We start from the raw sequence: 17,145 nt of genomic DNA on the forward strand, positions 1-17,145 counted from the left end.
GTCCCCCGCACCCACCGGGGCGACCTTTTTTTTTTCCCCGGTCGGATCCTTGGGCAACGCGGCTCCAAGGAATGACGTGGCGTTATGGAGCCCGTCCGCCGAGCCGCTCGCCGCTCCCTTCGATAGCTCAGCTGGTAGAGCGGAGGACTGTAGGCGTGTGTCTGTGGGCATCCTTAGGTCGCTGGTTCGACTCCGGCTCGAAGGAAAGAGCATAAGCTTTTTTTCTTATTTATTTAACTTTTTAATCTCTTCCATGAGGCACGGTCAGATCATAGTTCTATGCCCAGCAGTGCTCTGATCTTCCTCTAGGGGAGCGTATGACAGGGAGCCACACGTGGAGGGGGATTAGCTCAAATGGTAGAGCGCTCGCTTAGCATGCGAGAGGTAGCGGGATCGATGCCCGCATCCTCCAGTTTTCTTCTTTTTTTCTTTGCGTTTCTGTAGCTTCCTTTTCAATTTCGTTGTCCACCTCCATTTGAGCCGAGAGACAGAAGGCAAAACTCACCAAGGTGAATTTTAACTTAGTATTTTTTTGTGTGTGTGGTGTCCGAAACTCCAAGCCATGCATCTACCGGGTATGTAGAAAAACAACAGGGAGCAAAACCCGGAAAGGGACCCAACCCTGGCTAAGCTGAGGGTCTGGGGCTGTGTGGCTCCACCCGGGGGCCGCCCGAGGCCTAAGGGTGGTGTCGAGGGCGCTGGCGTGGTTTTCTTCGGAAGAATTTGGGACTCCAGTTCTCTCGGGGAAGAAACTCTCGGGCATTGCGTAGACTAGGGACCCGCGCAGAGGGAAAAGTGAAAATTAAAACAAACGAACAAAGCAAACCAAACCAAACCGAACCAAAAAAAAAAAAAAAAAAAAAAAAAAAAAAGTCCGATTTAGGCTCCCTTGTTAAAAGACACACACACACAAACACACACACAAACACACACGTACACACAATCAAGGGCAGAATTATTAGCCTTTTGACGACTATAAATCATAAATAAGTCTTTTGTACATTTCAGAGTTCTGAGCAACCTGTGTGCTTTTGTTTCCAGTGTATACAATCTGCTGCAATTTCTTGCTGTCTTCCATTTTCTATCTTTTCATTTTTAATCCCCGTTTTGTTATTTTAAATAAAGTTTTTAATTGAATCTTTAAGTCATTTAAATATATTCCTCCTACATAAAATTATGTATTTTTCTTATTTTACAAAGATTCCAGGTAAATCCTCTGGACCTGCAGCTGTGGCATGTTCTCTATTCAAAGGCTTCAGCAGCTGGGCTTGAGCTGTCTGTGCCTCCCAAGTGCTGTGTGTGTGTGTGTCCGCGCGTGCGTGTGTGTGTCCGCGCGTGCGTGTGAGTGTGTGTGCGCGTGTGTGCGCGTGTGTGTCCGTGCGTGTGCGAGTGTGTCTGTGTGTGTGTGTGTGTGTATGTGCGTGTGTCCACGCGCATGCGTGTGTGCGTATGTGAGTGTGTATGTGTGTGAATGTGTGTGTATGAGTGTGTGTCCTCGCGCGTGCGTGTGTGTGCGTGTGTGTGTGTGTGTGTGTGTGTGAGTGAGTGTATATCCGTGTGTGTTTGTGTGTGTGAATGTGTGTGTGAATGTGTGTATGCCTACGTGTGTGTGTGTGTGTGCGTGCGCAAGTGTGTGTGTGTGTGTGTGTGTCCGCGGGCACGCGGGGGCAGGCCAGAACAATCTGTGCCACCACATCATGCAGCCTCTAGCTCTTAATTGTCTACATCAGCTTTCCCAGAACTGGGGTTACTGATGTTCACCACAGTGCTCTGCCACTTAAATCTTATTTGTGAACAATAACAATAACCCCTGTAACTGCATGTGGGGAAAGAGAAAGAAAGAAAGGAAGAAAGAAAGAAGGAAGGAAGGAAGGAAGGAAGGAAGGAAGGAAGGAAGGAAGGAAGGAAGGAAGGAAGGAAGGAAGGAAGGAAGGAAGGGAGTGGCAAGTCAGGTAGTAGGGATTGTATCTGCGCCAGGATCCAGTCACTTCCTGAGGTCAGCAGTCCAGACAGAAAGCAAAGACGTTCGTTCACACGTGGCAATCATGAGGCTGAGTCCCAGAGGGGTTAGTCACGTAAAGCCCGGTCTTCCTCTGTAGGACTTTGCTGGGCATCTTAACTTTTTTCCCTTTCATCTTTTGTAAAGCAGGATGGGGAATGGCGCTTCCTCTCAACTAAGACAGAATGTCAGTCTCAGCATTGATTCTGCAACACAGTAAACACACTGCTGTTCTCAGTAGCAAGTGGGATGGGGATGGAGGAAAAGAAAAGAGAAAAAGAAAGGGGAGGGAATAGGGGCATACATGGGGCCGGGCATGTTGCTGGCGCTGCAGATCTTGGGACGGATTTCAATACCAAGAGGCCTGGTGAACATGCCACACCTGCAGGCCCCGAGGACTTATTTGGAATCTTTGTATATGTATTGTCTAAACACATGAGACGGTGCAGCGAAGCGGGGATAGGCTTTCCAAAGCTAGGGAAGTAGAGCAGGACTGAAACTACAGATTGGTTAGATGTGGTTAGACACATTATGGGATGGCCGTGTAATAGCATATGCATAGCCACTGGCATTTTCCTAAGAACTTGTAAGAACATGGCGGCACGAGTGTGTGGTTCTGGCAGAGCTAGGGTGAACCAGAGCCCTGGGACAGCATCAGATGGGACCACTTGCTGGACACCTCTCTGGATATTTCTACATAAATTATGCCAAAAAATGTTCAGAAGAAAGTCCTGTAGGTGAGTTTTTACACATTTTCTCACAGATTTTCGTGAAGATGTGAGATCAATAAAGAACAGCTTTGAAGCTGGAGCCAGTATCAAGATACAACACAGCTTCCAATGAGCAGTTTACAATCAGCTTAACTAACGGAGTGACAGAGCATCCAAGCACCTTTGAAATTAGTCACTCCCTTGTGATTTTCATTTTCATGAAATGCCGTTTTTCATCCAGAGTTTAAAATCATGTGTTCAAACTCATTGTTCCCAAGTAGCCAGAAAAACTGTTACAGGCCAAATGAGCAGACACAACATTGACAAGCCATCTGTGGTGTTTCTGAGTCAGAGACCTAGTGTAGGCAACAATGTGAATCTTACTATAGAGAGGAGGGCTTAGTGGCTGGACCTTATTTTTCCATGACTTTTAAGATGGATCTTTGAAGGCGAATTCCCAAGATTAGGGTCTTGCTTCTGTCGTTGCTCTACGTGGTGGTAGTTTTGTCATTCCAGACTGGCCTTCAACAGGATGTTAGGTAGGCCTTGACTCTGCCTCCCATGCCCTGGCAAGGCAAGAATGCGCAAGCCGCTCAGGCTTTTTAGGAAGTGTTTTTTTTTGTTTTGTTTTGTTTTGTTTTTAAACCACAGCTTTAGCTGTAGGAAACCAAAGGAAGAACCATGATATCTGGGAGATCCATCGAGCCTCGTGCGGAGAAGATGAAGCGGCAGCTGACAGTGTATTGTTAACATGGAGTCCACATGAAGGACCCCGGGGTCACACCCCTGGAGTGACAGAGTCTACCCCAGGTGAGGGTCACAGGGATGACAAAGCTTTCCTCCGTTCCCAGAACTAGTGAGGAGCGACTGGCCTTTAGTGAAAGCCAGTGTATGCAGAAACTGTCAACCACGGACGGCTTCCTCCTTCTGAATGTGTGCAACCTGAGAGTGCTGCCTCTCAGAGGCCTCTAGCCCCTTCCCTTTGTGATATACATAATGAACTTTCTGGGTGTTTGATTCTATCATAGGTGCCCCTACACAGCTTTTCTATACGTGTCTGTAATTTCTTCATTCCTATGTCCCCTGAGTCATATTTCCAGGGCCAAGTTGTGCAGAATACAACAGAGCCTGGTATTTGGAACAAACCCAGTGGGTCTAAATTTCAAATACAGCATAGCCTTCTTTATGGAATGTGTAGTGTATTATGCTTATAATAGTTGTGGGGAGGAGGATGCATGGATGTGTACTGCAGAAAACTACTAACATTTTTTTGTCCTCTTAACTAAAGAGGATTTTTAGCACAGGAGTTGGCTCAAGCACCCACATAAAAGCCCTTGTAACCCTACTGCTGGGAGACGAAGACTCCTGGGGCTCACTGGCCAGTCAGCCTATGCAATTGTCCTGTCTTCAGACGATTAAGAGCATGACAGATCACCACAACTGACGTCAGTGTCTGGCTGTCACGCGCACATACATGTAGAGTTAGCACATCTGTGCCCACACATACAAGAACACTTGGTTTACCCAAGAATTAATTCTTTGCTGCTTTGTTTTGGCCCGGGATTAAAGCAATTTGGAGGAGATGTCATCAGAGCTAGAGTTAACCTGGAAGGCATGACCTGCTTATGTGTCCTCAGTGTCCACTCTTCCTACGCCCTCACCTTCAGGGCTCACCAGGTGCCTCCAACATTCACATCATCCAGTGTTCTTAGCTTGTTTTATTGGTATTTTTTCCTCTGTTTTAATGATGGAAGCAGTCACTACTTCCTCAATTTTACTGGGCACAAGGTATTAAGCCAGAAGCAGGACTGGCCTTGCAGTTCCTGGTTTCCCTTCAGTCTGTGTTGATCTTGATTGCCAAAGGACTGACTGATTTTAGAATCTTCTAGGAAGCCTTTGGGGCATGTCTGTGAAGGCTCTTCCAGACGGATTTAACTAAATGGAAGGCCAACCCTGGATATGTGGAGCTCTGTTCCCCACTCCCTGGGGTGGAGTCCCACACACTGTAAAAATGGTAGCACCAGCATTTAGATACCCCCCTGCTTCCGCTTCCTTGAGCACCAGCATTTAGACACCCCCTGCTTCCGCTTCCTTGAGCACCAGCATTTAGACACCCCCTGCTTCCTCACCATGACTCTATCAGCTGTCCTAGGTTCCCAACGCCTTGCTGCCCCTCTAGCACCTTCTCCGTCATGACAGATTATCCTCTCAGACTGTCAGTATAACAAACCCTGTCCCCCTTAATCTGTTCTCCTCAGGTAGTTTATCCAAGCAATAACAAAAACTATCTAATTCTTCCTGTTGGTTTCACCTTGTCTCTAACCGTGAACCCTATTTTGTATGGTGAACATACATTTGTTGAAGCTAAGCCTGCGTATTTTCAAGGACCTGTACTGATGAGGACAGAAGGGGCCAGGAATAAATGAAATGCCCCAAGGTACTCTGGAGTGCCGAGAAATGTTACTACTTTTTACTAATGCCTCACATTCCTCCTGTACCCAGAATGTCCTGACCTATTCCGGAAGCTGGGGTAAGTATGTGATTATTCTTCTAACCATCTGGAGCCAATGGGCATTCACATCCCAGCTCTAAGTACAATCTACACAATAGCGCTTGCTCTCCAGGCTCCTGTTGGAGAATCCTTTACATACCCTTTAGTTTCCCCAAGATTTTTTTTTTTAATTTAATTCTATTTTCAAGGGCTGTTTGTCAAATAAGAAATCACCACATGTGGTCATGTAAACATAAACTTAAATTAAATGATGCTTAAGACTTCAATTTAAGACGTTTTAGTAAAATAGAACTGGAGAGTCTCATATTAAATGAGACTACAATGGTTTAGAAGACAAGTATCACCTGTGGGTATTAGCTTCTGACTGTTACACATGAGGGTATTTATGGGGATGGGAGTGGGTATAAGTCATGAAGCTAGGAGTCAGGCCCACAAGAGGACAGAACAGGGACTTAGGGATGGGGCAAGGACAGGGACTTAGGGACGGGGCAGGGACAGGGACTTAGGGACGGGGCAGGGGTAATAAAGCACGTGCTGCATGAAAGTGGAGAGAGAAATGCCTGGGGAGAAGAGGAGACAGGGAGATGAGGAAAAGGAGTTGGGGCGGGGGCAGGAGGACCAACCAAAGCAAAGTGTGGGTGCAGATGTCCTGAATGAACTGGTTACCTTGTGCTCTGATTGAAAGTAAGAATGAGGCAGCTCCCCTAGGCCAAGGCCAGAACAGCTTCGGCCTGAGGCCTCACAGGCTTCTAGATTCTTCGTAGGACTTTGTCACTCACTGTCACCAAGGATACAAACATCAATTCCAGATTGTGTCTCCTGGTGCTTTGGCATCTGCTGTCTCACTGGAAGGAGAGCCTTGGAGGGAGAGCTGTCTCCAGCCCTTTCTGGTACAACCTCAATTCTACCTTTGTTAATAACAAGGCTCTCTACGTTCTTGAACAATCGTCTGACAAGAAATGTACCAGGTTGTTCTTAGATAATCAGAAGTGTTTTAAGGGTGCGAAACACCCAGGCATTAAATACATCTGTGGATAAAATGACTTCCTGTCACAAAAAATGTAAATTTATTTAATATATTTAAAACATTAAACTCCAGTCTAGTTCTATACACATTCTCATCACTCGATAGAAAGGTTGGACAGTGCAGATAGAACATCTTCCACAATAGAAAGTCCTGCTGGGACTTTCATGGAAAAGGATCCTGAGATCTATAATGAAAATCAGCTCTCTGCACAGCTGAGCAACTAGACCCCTGGACAACTGTTTTCAGCCACAGCTGGCCTCAGTGATGATAATAGCCATTATGAGATGCTACTATATAGAGTGACTGGAACTAGGTGTGTAGTTTATTTGTTGTGCTGAAACAGGAATAAAAATAATTTTACAGTCTCCCTTCCTCAGCCCTGAAGATCATACTGAGGTTTTAGTGAATGATAAAGAATTTGGCACTGGTCCCACCTTCTCTAAATTCCTAGAATTTAATTTAAATTCTAAGTGTTGTTGATAATTTATGCTAGTGAGATGTCTCTGGACAGACTGATCAGGATGGCTAGAGTGGTCCTACAGTGCTTTTCTGAATTATGTGTCACTAGTGATTTTTCAAACTAAAGATCTAGTGAGAATCCTTAGGTATGTAGCCAGTGGATCAGAAGTTCAGGAAACCTTGGAACCCATTTTGCTGAGAGTCTAAAGTGAAGAGAGTTACGTAGAGTCTTGTGCCCTTCATGTATAAGCATGGCTCCTTTGCATGTGGTCAGTGTCAGAACTGCCTTGCCCTGGCCCCCGAAGCCTGCTTCCATTTGATCTGGTGGCTAGAGGCTGGAAAAATGTCATAAAGCTTTCTGCTGCCGTCTGTCACAGATCATCCCAGTTGGATATGGAGGTCCCTGGGACGAGGATCCTCGAGACCAGGTGGGTAAGGATTCGGCTGTGACAAACAGAAACAAACACAGGCAGTTTGAATCTGAGTGTATTTTGTAGCTCTCAAACAAGGGTTTTTTATGTATAAAGAAACAAGTATTAAACTCTGAAAAGTTGTGTTTAGTAAAGCAGTGAAATAGCATGGATATTGTAATAATCATTTGGCACAGTAAAATGCAAAAATCATCTAAAGCTAGTAGCAAAATTTTAAGAACAAATTAATAAATTTTTATGATCAGTTACTATTTAACATCTAGAACCTGATTTTTTGTAAATCTTTAAAGCATAAATTTAAATTGTTTTAATTTTTTATTTAGTGCTGTTTGTTTGTTTGTTTGTTTTCTTTGAGACAGGGTTTCTCTGTGTAGCCCTGGCTGTCCTGGAATTCACTCTGTAGACCAGGCTGGCCTCAAACTCAGAAATCTGCTTGCATCTGTCTCCCTAGTGCTGGGATTAAAGGCATGCACCACCACTCCCCGGCTATTTAAGGCTTTTTAAAACAATATATTAAAGCCTACTTCGAATAACACATGTGTAGCCATATAAAATTTTATTATTGGTAAAGTTTTTATTTATTAATACAATCTTATATATGATTTATAAAGTAAAGTGTTGGTTTTCCCAGAGATAAGGTCATGGTTAGTGACTCTGTCTCAAGGGATGGTGTTTTACCCATTATTTTCTCTTAAGATCTTAGCCTAGGCTCTCAGGAACATCTTGTAAATAGGAAAAGGAATTTAAAAAGATAAATGATAAGTTGTCAAGAGAACTATGGCTCAATAATTTTTTTCTGGCCGAGAGTTTTACAACTGGTTCCAGAAACCTCTTTCTTTTGAAGTCTATCGCCTTAGTCTGAGGAACTTGTCACACAGATCTTATAGGGGTCCGTGTGGTAGTCATCAATTAATACCAAATACACTTTGAGTTGCTTATCCAGGCTTTTGGGGACTGACATCATTATACCAGACTCACTTCAGAAAATAGAAATTTCAGTTTCACAAGGTTTCTAAATATGATTCCACCCCCTTGATGGACTCAGGCATGAAGACTTAATGAGGCCTTCTACACGATGGTGTCCTGGGTAACTGAGGGATTTCAGGCTCTGTCTAGTGTGTGTGTGGTGAGCCTGCAAGGAGAAGGGGAGGGGCCAGCATACACACAGTCCAGGGACCCTCGCGGCCACTGTGTTGTGTTCCCAACACCATGGAGGCCTTAAATATGTAGTTCCTGGGTGGTTTCTGTCTCCTGGACTTCAACGAATTTGGAAGTAGACTCAATGTTCTGGCCCTTCTCTAGAGCACACCCTGGGTTTCACTTCCAACACACAAACCAGCCACATAGATGGCTGATGTTTGAAAGAAGGCAGAGCCAAGAGATGGGGGAAAAAAAGGATGAGGGCAAAGTGAAGATTATTCAACACTGGGGTATATTCCTATGCTGTTCCAGCTGCTTCCCATCTGGTCTACAGGGACAAAAGGTGAAAAATAGCCCAGTGAAGCAGAAGATAGAAAAGAAGAAAGCTGGGAGTTGAGTATATATCCAATAATGGAAGCGGGGTATTCAAATTAAAAGTAATACTGTTTCTGAGATATTTCCTCCCTACAAAAACTGCCTGTAGCCTCCCAGCCTGGGGCAGGTTGACAGGCGACAAAGAGTGTGGCGACAAAGTGTGGTGACAAAGAGTGTGGCGACAAAGAGGCGACAAAGACTCTAGTGTGGCTTTTTTTTTTTTTTCACTTACTACTTTTTTTTATTAGATACTTTCTTTATTTACATTTCAAATGTTATCCCCTTTCCTGGTTTCCCCTCTGAAAAAAAAATTCCTATTCCCTTCCACCAACCCACCCTCTCCCTGCTTCCTGGCCCTGGCATTCCCCTAACTGGTCCTGTGAAGGCTCTATGCCCTAGTGTGGCTTTAAAGACTGAGGGTCTCTGGACATTCTAGCTCTCTAACTATACTGAAAATGTAGTTTAGGACTTCTAAAAAGTCCTAAACCCTTTTTTTGCTCTTTCTGAGGGTAAAAAGCTACTGGCTTAGGCAATTGACACCTGTAGCCTAAACTTGGGGGATTAAGTAATGTGGCCTTTGTTCTATCTCAACAGAAACCACATGGCTCCTTCACCCTGCTAGTAGAAGTCTCAGGAAGAAAAAGGAACACTTTGAAAAGTGATTTGAAAAGTAGCGTTTATTACTAAGTTGTAAAAGGTTCCCTAAGAAAGTTCTCTAAGGAAAAGGGGGAAAGGAGTGAATGAAAAAGGGGGATAAGGAAGAATTCTTTTCCTCCTCTTTATCTAAGAAGTGTTCTGTCCATAAAAGTTCTCCTCAGCTCAGGTCTGACTCTTCTCCCTGTCCTGAGTGCTTACTCATCTTTCAGAATGCATGGCCATGTGGTAAAAGGTTCATCACAAGTTCACACATAAAATTCAAATCATAAATCGAATAAGAAGTTTACAACAGTGAATGTATACATGCATACCATTAGGAGTGATTATCTGGCTGAACATTGATCGCCTGCCACAGCTCCACAGGTTCATGGAGAGTTAAAAACCATGAGTAAGTTATTAGTAAAGTTTTGTATAGATAAATTCAGTCAAGATTTTATCTTCTATCCTAGCACCTATAATAAATCATTAGTTCCCTTTTAATGAGCTTTGGTTAATGGTTTTACAACCTCTGAGTAGGAGAAAGTCTGGTTACTATCTAAGAGCAATTAACTGGTGACACAGTGGGAGACTGGCAGAGTTCTCATCGCAGTTTTGACTATCAGAAAAGGACCTAATAGCAGTCCCACTGTAAAAGAGCTTAATAATCACTGATCTATTTTAGAATTCTTATAGGATCATCATAAATAATTGTCATCATAAATAATTGAGAATTCATCTATTTGTCTATATAGCACCACTACAAGACAATAGTCTTCATCTTCATCTGCTCAAAAGGGTGGACTAATACCTAGTGATCATCATATATGTTTAATAATAACAACAGGAAAAGCATATTAATACCAGGAATCTTTCCTAAAATGATTTTCTCCTGGGCCTTGCACACTGTGGATTTGAATCTAAGGTGGTCATCTCAGAAAGATCACCTGCTGGTTATTAGCTTGTCCTATTATGGCTCCTGACAAAAAAAAACTGCTAAGTTATTGATGAACCCTAATCAGTTGTAGCTGACACAACCTAAACGCAGCTGGGTGAAGGTACTTTCCTGATGGTACAAGGTGAAGTAGCTGCAGAACCCAGAGAGTCTGCCTGCTGACTCGCTGTAGCATCCTTTGCAGCAACAGCACTGGCGGGTCATGCCAGGCATCTGAGTCAGAGCCATTGACTCCACTATCATAACGTCAGAGTCCATTTCCTCCTGTCCTTTTCAGTGCTACTGCCCTGTGTAAGGGCTTGCTGACCTCTTATTTGAACTATTGAAAGTTTCCAATCTTGCCTTTAGCAAGTCCCCTGCATTGTCATCTGTCCCCATCATGACAGGAAGTTCAACCCACCAACCCAGCCATGAGCTCATGGAAACATTCTCATGAGGAATTTTTAACGACTTTCTGGTGCCCGGTTTTATTAAATTTTTAAGAAACAACCCTTTAGTGTAGTATTCATAGGATGTCAATGTATCAGTAGGGTATTCTTCACTCTAGGCCAAACTGCCAAATGCTCTGAAGCTCCCTGTATGCTTATGCCTTCATGTCCTACAAACGTGTCTTTTCTGAGTTGATTTATTCCAAAACTATCAAACCATGAAGCTTTCCCCATTCCTAGCACTGCTCATTGGTACGTCTCACTGTGTGTTTCCTGAATGCGAATGTGTTGTCGCCATCATGTTGAGCTCATTGCAGGTAACAGCCTAATCTCTCTAATTTTTCAATTCCCAGAGCATTGTTCCATAGGAACATATGGTAAGTACTCAGTGGATTTTTTTTTTAGAAGGAGTGGGTTTTTTTTCCCACCAGAGGCCCTGCCTCAGTGTGCAACTCATGTACCATGTAACAGCTTTCAGTCATTGATGGAGCTTTGCTATCTCCACTGGTAGCCCCATGAGATTACATCACTTGGTGACTTCTCTAGTTATAAGGACACGGATAGTGCATTATGGACATGTTTGTAGTGGTGCTCCTCGAGAGGCGTCTAGATTGATGTTATATACTCATGTCTTTTCAGTGAAAAGAATAAAGATAAACACAAAAGGGGCTTACATAAGGAAGATAGGAAGAAAGTAGTTTACAGCTGTACAGCTATGTTTAATAAACGTTTATCAAGCAAAAGTACAAAATTAAACATTTACAAGGTAAAGAGTTATACTAACAGAATCGGAGAGATGATCATCAGTTAAGAGCACTGGCTGCTCTTCCAGAGGATCCAGGTTTGATTCCCAGCATCCATATGGTGGCAAACAACCATCTAAACTCCAGTTCCGGGGGCTCTGACACCTTCCGTTTGCCTCTGAAAATATTATAGGCACAGGATACAAAGATATGCATGTAAGCAAAATAAACCTCAAAAAATGAAATAAAATTACAGTAAGCTAATGTCAAATAATTTTTGAAGAAGTAACTTTTATTTATTTATTCACTTGTTTATAAATTGAGCAGCCCCGCGCACAGGTCCAGCCCAATCTACAGTTGTTGGCATTCCTGTTCCAGGCTTCATATTAACTCACCATCTCACCTAGAGCAGCTTCCAATCTTCTCATCCTTTATATCCATTTTCTGCCGTACTTCAGATGTACAGTGCTTACCACTAAGCGATAATTGCCTGAAGCACTCAGGACCACACCACGCTGTTCCACTTTGTAGTCTAGGAGCAGTAAGACATACCCAACGAGCCCAAGTGCACAATTACCTCTGCCAGCTAGGCTTGTGTAACTCCAACCTGATGGTCACACACTGATAGACTTCCCCAGGGAGGCAGATCTCAGGGTGCAGCCCCACTGACAGGTGAGTCATGAGTATACTATTAGATTAAAGACCGTAGTGGTTGATCTTGGTTGTTAACTTCATTAAAGACACCTAGAATATCAGTAAAGTACCTCTCTGGGTGTGCGGTGAAGCCATCCCTAGAGCCGAATCTCATGTCAGTCTTCAAACTGATAGATAAGGCATACTCAGAATTGAGGGAAGTTGGAACCTAGGAACGAAGAGAGGAAGAGAGGGCCATCCAAAGTTGTTAGCACACTGGGATCTTTTGGTTTGGTGTTTGCTGCTGCGGTCTTCCACAAACATTGGACTTCAGATTTTTTAGCCTTAGAACACAGACTTGCATTAGTGACTCTTCAGGGTCTTCCCGACCTCCTGCCTTGGGCTGAGACTACATCATTGATCTCTCTTGTCCTGAGACATACAGCTTGTACATTAGGAAGCTATTGGTTTGTGCAGATCTCTAGTCTTCAGAAGGGCATTATGCATCAATACAACCTTTGATGATGTGATCTGATCTGGTCAACACTTCTTAGAATACTACACACACACACACACACACATCTACTGATTCTACTCCTCTGGAGAATCCTAATAAGTGCTTTTCTTTAGATTGCAAGGGCTTTTACTTCTGCAGTAGAAACTCCCCTGGAAATGATCTCATATATGGAGCTGAGAGCTCCAAAGCCAATTATAAACAGAATCTAATTGGTGAAGCGAGGTGACGAGGTGTAATTCATCAGGAAAGTGGCATGAATTTCCTTCTTAATTGCAATTGCTACATAAATATTGAAAGTGTTGAGAGATTCCTCCAAACTTTCCAGCTGCTCTTTATGCATTCATATAACTTCTTATTAGATAACAGGGCTTACAAATACACTGTCCATGCATATAGAACAAGACTGCACAGCCAGTCACAATGACCTACGTTTTATTGCATTAACTGTGTACTGGGGAATTGTTTTTGTGTGTTTTGTCTTAGATATTTGAAATCATATAGAAATAAGATAAAAAAAATTCACATAAAAACTGGAATAAGAATTAGAACATCATCTCCTGTAACTTGACTCAGGCAGTGTAGCTTGATTTTCTATTCTAAGCTCCCAAAATGATGTGATCTGAGAGAATCATCCAAACCAAGCAACAAAGCAATGACCCAACTAAACAACTAAACAACTAACCAACCAACTAACCAACCAACCAACTGACTAATCAAGGAACCAACCAAAAAACCATCTGGCTAACCAACTAACCAAACAACTAACCAACCAACCAACCAAACAAACAACTAACTCACTAACCAACCGACCAACCAACCAAGGAAAGAAACGTCATTGTCTGAGATGCTTTTGGTCAGAGGGTTTAATCCCAGCACCAGAGGAGCAAGTTCGTACAAAGAATTGACCTGCAAAATGGATTCTGCTGCTGGACAGAACCTGGGAATAATAGTTTTTGGAGAAATGTGGAAAGCATAAGCACTTGAGACGGCAAAAGGCATAGAAAACTACACAGAGAGCTCAACTGGCTCTTCTTGTAGGACCTAGAAGATAGGTGTGTCAGGAGTTGTATAGAACAAGGGACTGCCTGGTCATAGGATTTCAGTGGAACATAGTTTCCTTAAGATATTTAACTAGATGTCACTATGTGATATTTTGGCCCCCAATCTTTCTTATTCTGCTCATGTCATGTGGAATTGAGTTAAGCAGAACTAAAAGATAATGGGCTGATTTCTTAGACTCTCCCAGATGCCTCTGGCTCTGGCTATGTTCTCAGTTTTGTTTATAAAAAGAATTCTCTTGCACACCATTTGGGAAAAAACTGGCCTAAAATTTCTTTTGCTTTTTATCTGATTTCAAGATTTACATATGACACGTATCGATTAAAACTTTTACAAATTCCTTGCAAATGTCAGAATCTGTGTTTATGATACAAGAGTAGACCAAGCATACTAGAAATTACTAGGGATATTATCATTTTAAAACATAAGCTGGGCAGTGGTACATGCCTTTAATCCCAGCACTTGGGAGGCAGAAGCAGGCGGATTTCTGAGTTCGAGGCCAGCCTGGTCTACAGAGTGAGTTCCAGGACAGCCAAGGCTACACAGAGAAACCCTGTCTCGAAAAACAAACAAACAAACAAACAAACAAAACCATAACCTTGGATGAAGGCTAAAATGTACAAACATTTAGGAGCAGATTGGGAAGGTATACAGGTCGCCATATTCACTGCAACTGCGGAAGGCGCTGGCATCTTCCTCCAACGTATGGCAAAATGCAATTACAGTGTGTAATCCGCATGCCAGCTGCTATCCCATTGAGTGTTACTGTCACAAGGCAAGTTTAATTTCAAAAAGACTCTCACAGATTGTCTTTGTGTTTTAGAGTGTATGTTGGGGGTAGAGGTTGAACGAGGACTGTGTGAGGAGAGCCACATACTCAACATTTTGGTTCTTAATTTTTTTAAAAAAGAGGTCTGGGGAGAAGGCTCTGTGGATAAATCCCTTGCTACACAAGTGTGATGACTCCAGTTTGGACCCCCAGAACTCATGTAAATGCCTTCCGGATGTGGCTGCCCGCCTGTATTAATTCCAGGGAAACCAGAGGAATCCCCTGAGCGAGATACTAGCTAGACTAGTCCTCTTGGCTAATGTTGGCTTCACTTGAGAAATCCTGACTTTATCGATGGAAGACGACTCTTGATACCAGCCACATGTCTCCCTCATGCATGTGCACAACATGTTCCCTCACATACATGTAAACATCATACACACACAGAAACATGCAGAAGTACACACTTTTATGGTGAAAGCATTTTTATTTTATTTTTTAAAGATTGATTTATTATTATATGTAAGTATGTGTTAAGTAGCTGTCTTCAGACACACCAGAAGAGGACGTCAGATCTCTTTACGGATGGTTGTGAGCCACCATGTGGTTGCTGGGATTTGAATTCAGGACCTTCGGAAGAACAGTCAGTGCTCTTAACCGCTGAGCCATCTCTCCAGCCCTGAAAGCATTTTTAAATTGCAACTTTCCTGTACTGTAATCTTGGCAAGGATGAAATCCTTAATATCATGCATGACTTTCTACACTATTGCCCTTGTCAGCTAAGGATGGAGACTTCCAGAAAAAGCTTTGTTTACTTGCACCTAAGAAGTTACTACCATGTCCCTTTGGGTGGCTTGCTTGCTGAAATCTGAAGAAACAATGCTTCTTACACAGTTACACTGTAGGGCTGCATTCTGCAGAAGCCTGTCACTAAGTTATTCCCAAGTGCTCACGAGGGCATGGCTCAGAGACGAAGCATGCACATTTGCATTTGTTGTTGACAACTGTGGGCTTCAGACTGCCCTCCCTTCATAACCCCTGCTAAATAGAACTTGTAATCCCCTGCCCACCCACCCTCTTACTCCCCAGGGCAAGAATGTTGACTCCTGTTCTCCGTCACCTGTCAGAATCCATCCTCCTGTCACTGGCTTATATGGACAAGTCAGTCCAGGGTCATGTGACCTTGGGTTGCTAAAAACAGCTCCATCACCCATTCTGAGCCAGGCCTGGAACAATGTCCTCTATGGAGAGAGACATAACGGACACTTGATCATACAGTCCTTGGAAATATTTCCAGGAAACACTTACAGAAGCCGTTCAGGAGCACCGTTCCCCTGGAAGTACACTCAGGGACGGCTAGGAAATGAGCACTTCTCTGAATTACAAGTCTTTCTCTAAAGAGCAGCAGACCATGGATAACTTGGAAAAGCAACTGATCTGTCCCATCTGCCTAGAGATGTTCACAAAGCCCGTGGTCATTCTCCCCTGCCAGCACAACCTGTGCAGGAAATGTGCCAGTGACATCTTCCAGGTAGGTTTGTTTGGAATTTGGGAGCTGTGGACTCTCTCTCTGTCTCTCTCTGTCTCTGTCTCTGTCTCTCTGTCTCTCTCTCTGTCTCTCTCTTTGTCTCTCTCTCTGTCTCTCTGTCTCTATCTCTGTCTCTGTCTCTGTCTCTGTCTCTCTCTCTCTCCCCTACATCAGTGTTTGAGATCAAAGCTAGTTCCCTTAGAGAGCTTTCTGAGACTGTTAGTGTATTTGAATTGTTTCCCCAGGTTTGGTCATCAACCTGTTCCTCATGAATCCTACTACGTTTTAATTCTAAGAACCACATTTGTCTATAGGAAAACAAAACTGATTCACTGAATCTGTTTAAGAACTGAAAATTAGTTACCGCTCATGTCTGAGCATTGGAGCTTCTGGTTGGAACTCTGGGTTAGGAAAACACAGAGGGAAAATGCCTCTTGCTGCTCTCTCTCTCTCTCTCTCTCTCTCTCTCTCTCTCTCTCTCTCTCTCTCTCTCTCTCTCCCACTACCTCAATTCCCCTTCCCATACCCTAAATAAACTCCACTCTATACTACTTTCGTCATGTGGCTGGTACCTCAGGGGGAAGGGATGTGTTTCAGGACCATGTACAGTAAGCCCTGAGGAGTTCGCATTGTGTTCAGTGTCAGAGAGTAAAAATAAGTCTCTAAAAAGCTGTCTGTGGGATTACTCAGTTCCTTTTTTCTTGCTTGGCAAGAACAGGCCTCTAACCCGTACTTACCCACAAGAGGAGGCACCACCGTGGCATCGGGGGGCCGCTTCCGCTGTCCCTCCTGTAGACATGAGGTGGTGTTAGACAGACATGGGGTCTATGGACTGCAGAGGAACCTGCTCGTGGAAAACATCATTGATATCTACAAGCAGGAATCCACCAGGTAAGAGCTGCTCTGAGAGCGAGACTTATTGGATGCTTTCCTCTCAGTAGGTTGGTACACTGCATGTTTGTCACCCGTCATGTGTTAACTGTTCACTAAAAGGCTTTTCCATATCACTCCTTCTCAATGAGACAGAGTTGAGAGTGGAGGAAAGAAGGGAGCTGGTGCGCATGCTTTCTGTCCCATCAAAGAGAGGCATGTTGACAGAGGTGGGATCCACCCCGCAGCCTTGTATTACAATCATTGTAGATGTTAGCGTTTCTTCTAGGCTCCTCCCCACAGTTACCTGGCAATAGCCAGGTATGCCTGACTCAATATAAAAGGGGCTGCTTGCCC

The 17,145-nt window shown here is 43.6% G+C and overlaps 1 protein-coding gene and 2 non-coding genes across 5 annotated transcripts in view; all 3 read left to right on the plus strand.

Moving 5' to 3' along the window:
- The first annotated feature begins 116 nt into the window (after positions 1 to 116).
- Trnay-gua lies at positions 117 to 205 on the plus strand. The gene is given in 2 exon segments: positions 117 to 153; positions 170 to 205. It is a non-coding gene; the product is annotated as a tRNA-Tyr (tRNA).
- Positions 206 to 339: 134 nt separating this feature from the next.
- Positions 340 to 412, plus strand: Trnaa-agc. The gene has a single exon. It is a non-coding gene; the product is annotated as a tRNA-Ala (tRNA).
- A 15,114-nt stretch (positions 413 to 15,526) lies between these two features.
- Positions 15,527 to 17,145, plus strand: part of Trim55 (tripartite motif containing 55) — a 39,754-nt gene continuing 38,135 nt past the window's right edge. For all 3 annotated transcript variants that reach the window (XM_031376425.1, XM_031376426.1, XM_031376427.1), the window contains exons 1-2: positions 15,527 to 15,921; positions 16,637 to 16,809. In XM_031376425.1, the coding sequence (XP_031232285.1) occupies positions 15,754 to 15,921; positions 16,637 to 16,809 (341 nt within the window). In that variant the 5' untranslated portion in view covers positions 15,527 to 15,753. The remainder of the gene's footprint in view (positions 15,922 to 16,636; positions 16,810 to 17,145) is intronic.

This window comes from Mastomys coucha, unplaced genomic scaffold (genome assembly GCF_008632895.1).
Source record: "Mastomys coucha isolate ucsf_1 unplaced genomic scaffold, UCSF_Mcou_1 pScaffold17, whole genome shotgun sequence".
Classification (NCBI taxonomy): Eukaryota; Metazoa; Chordata; class Mammalia; order Rodentia; family Muridae; genus Mastomys; species Mastomys coucha.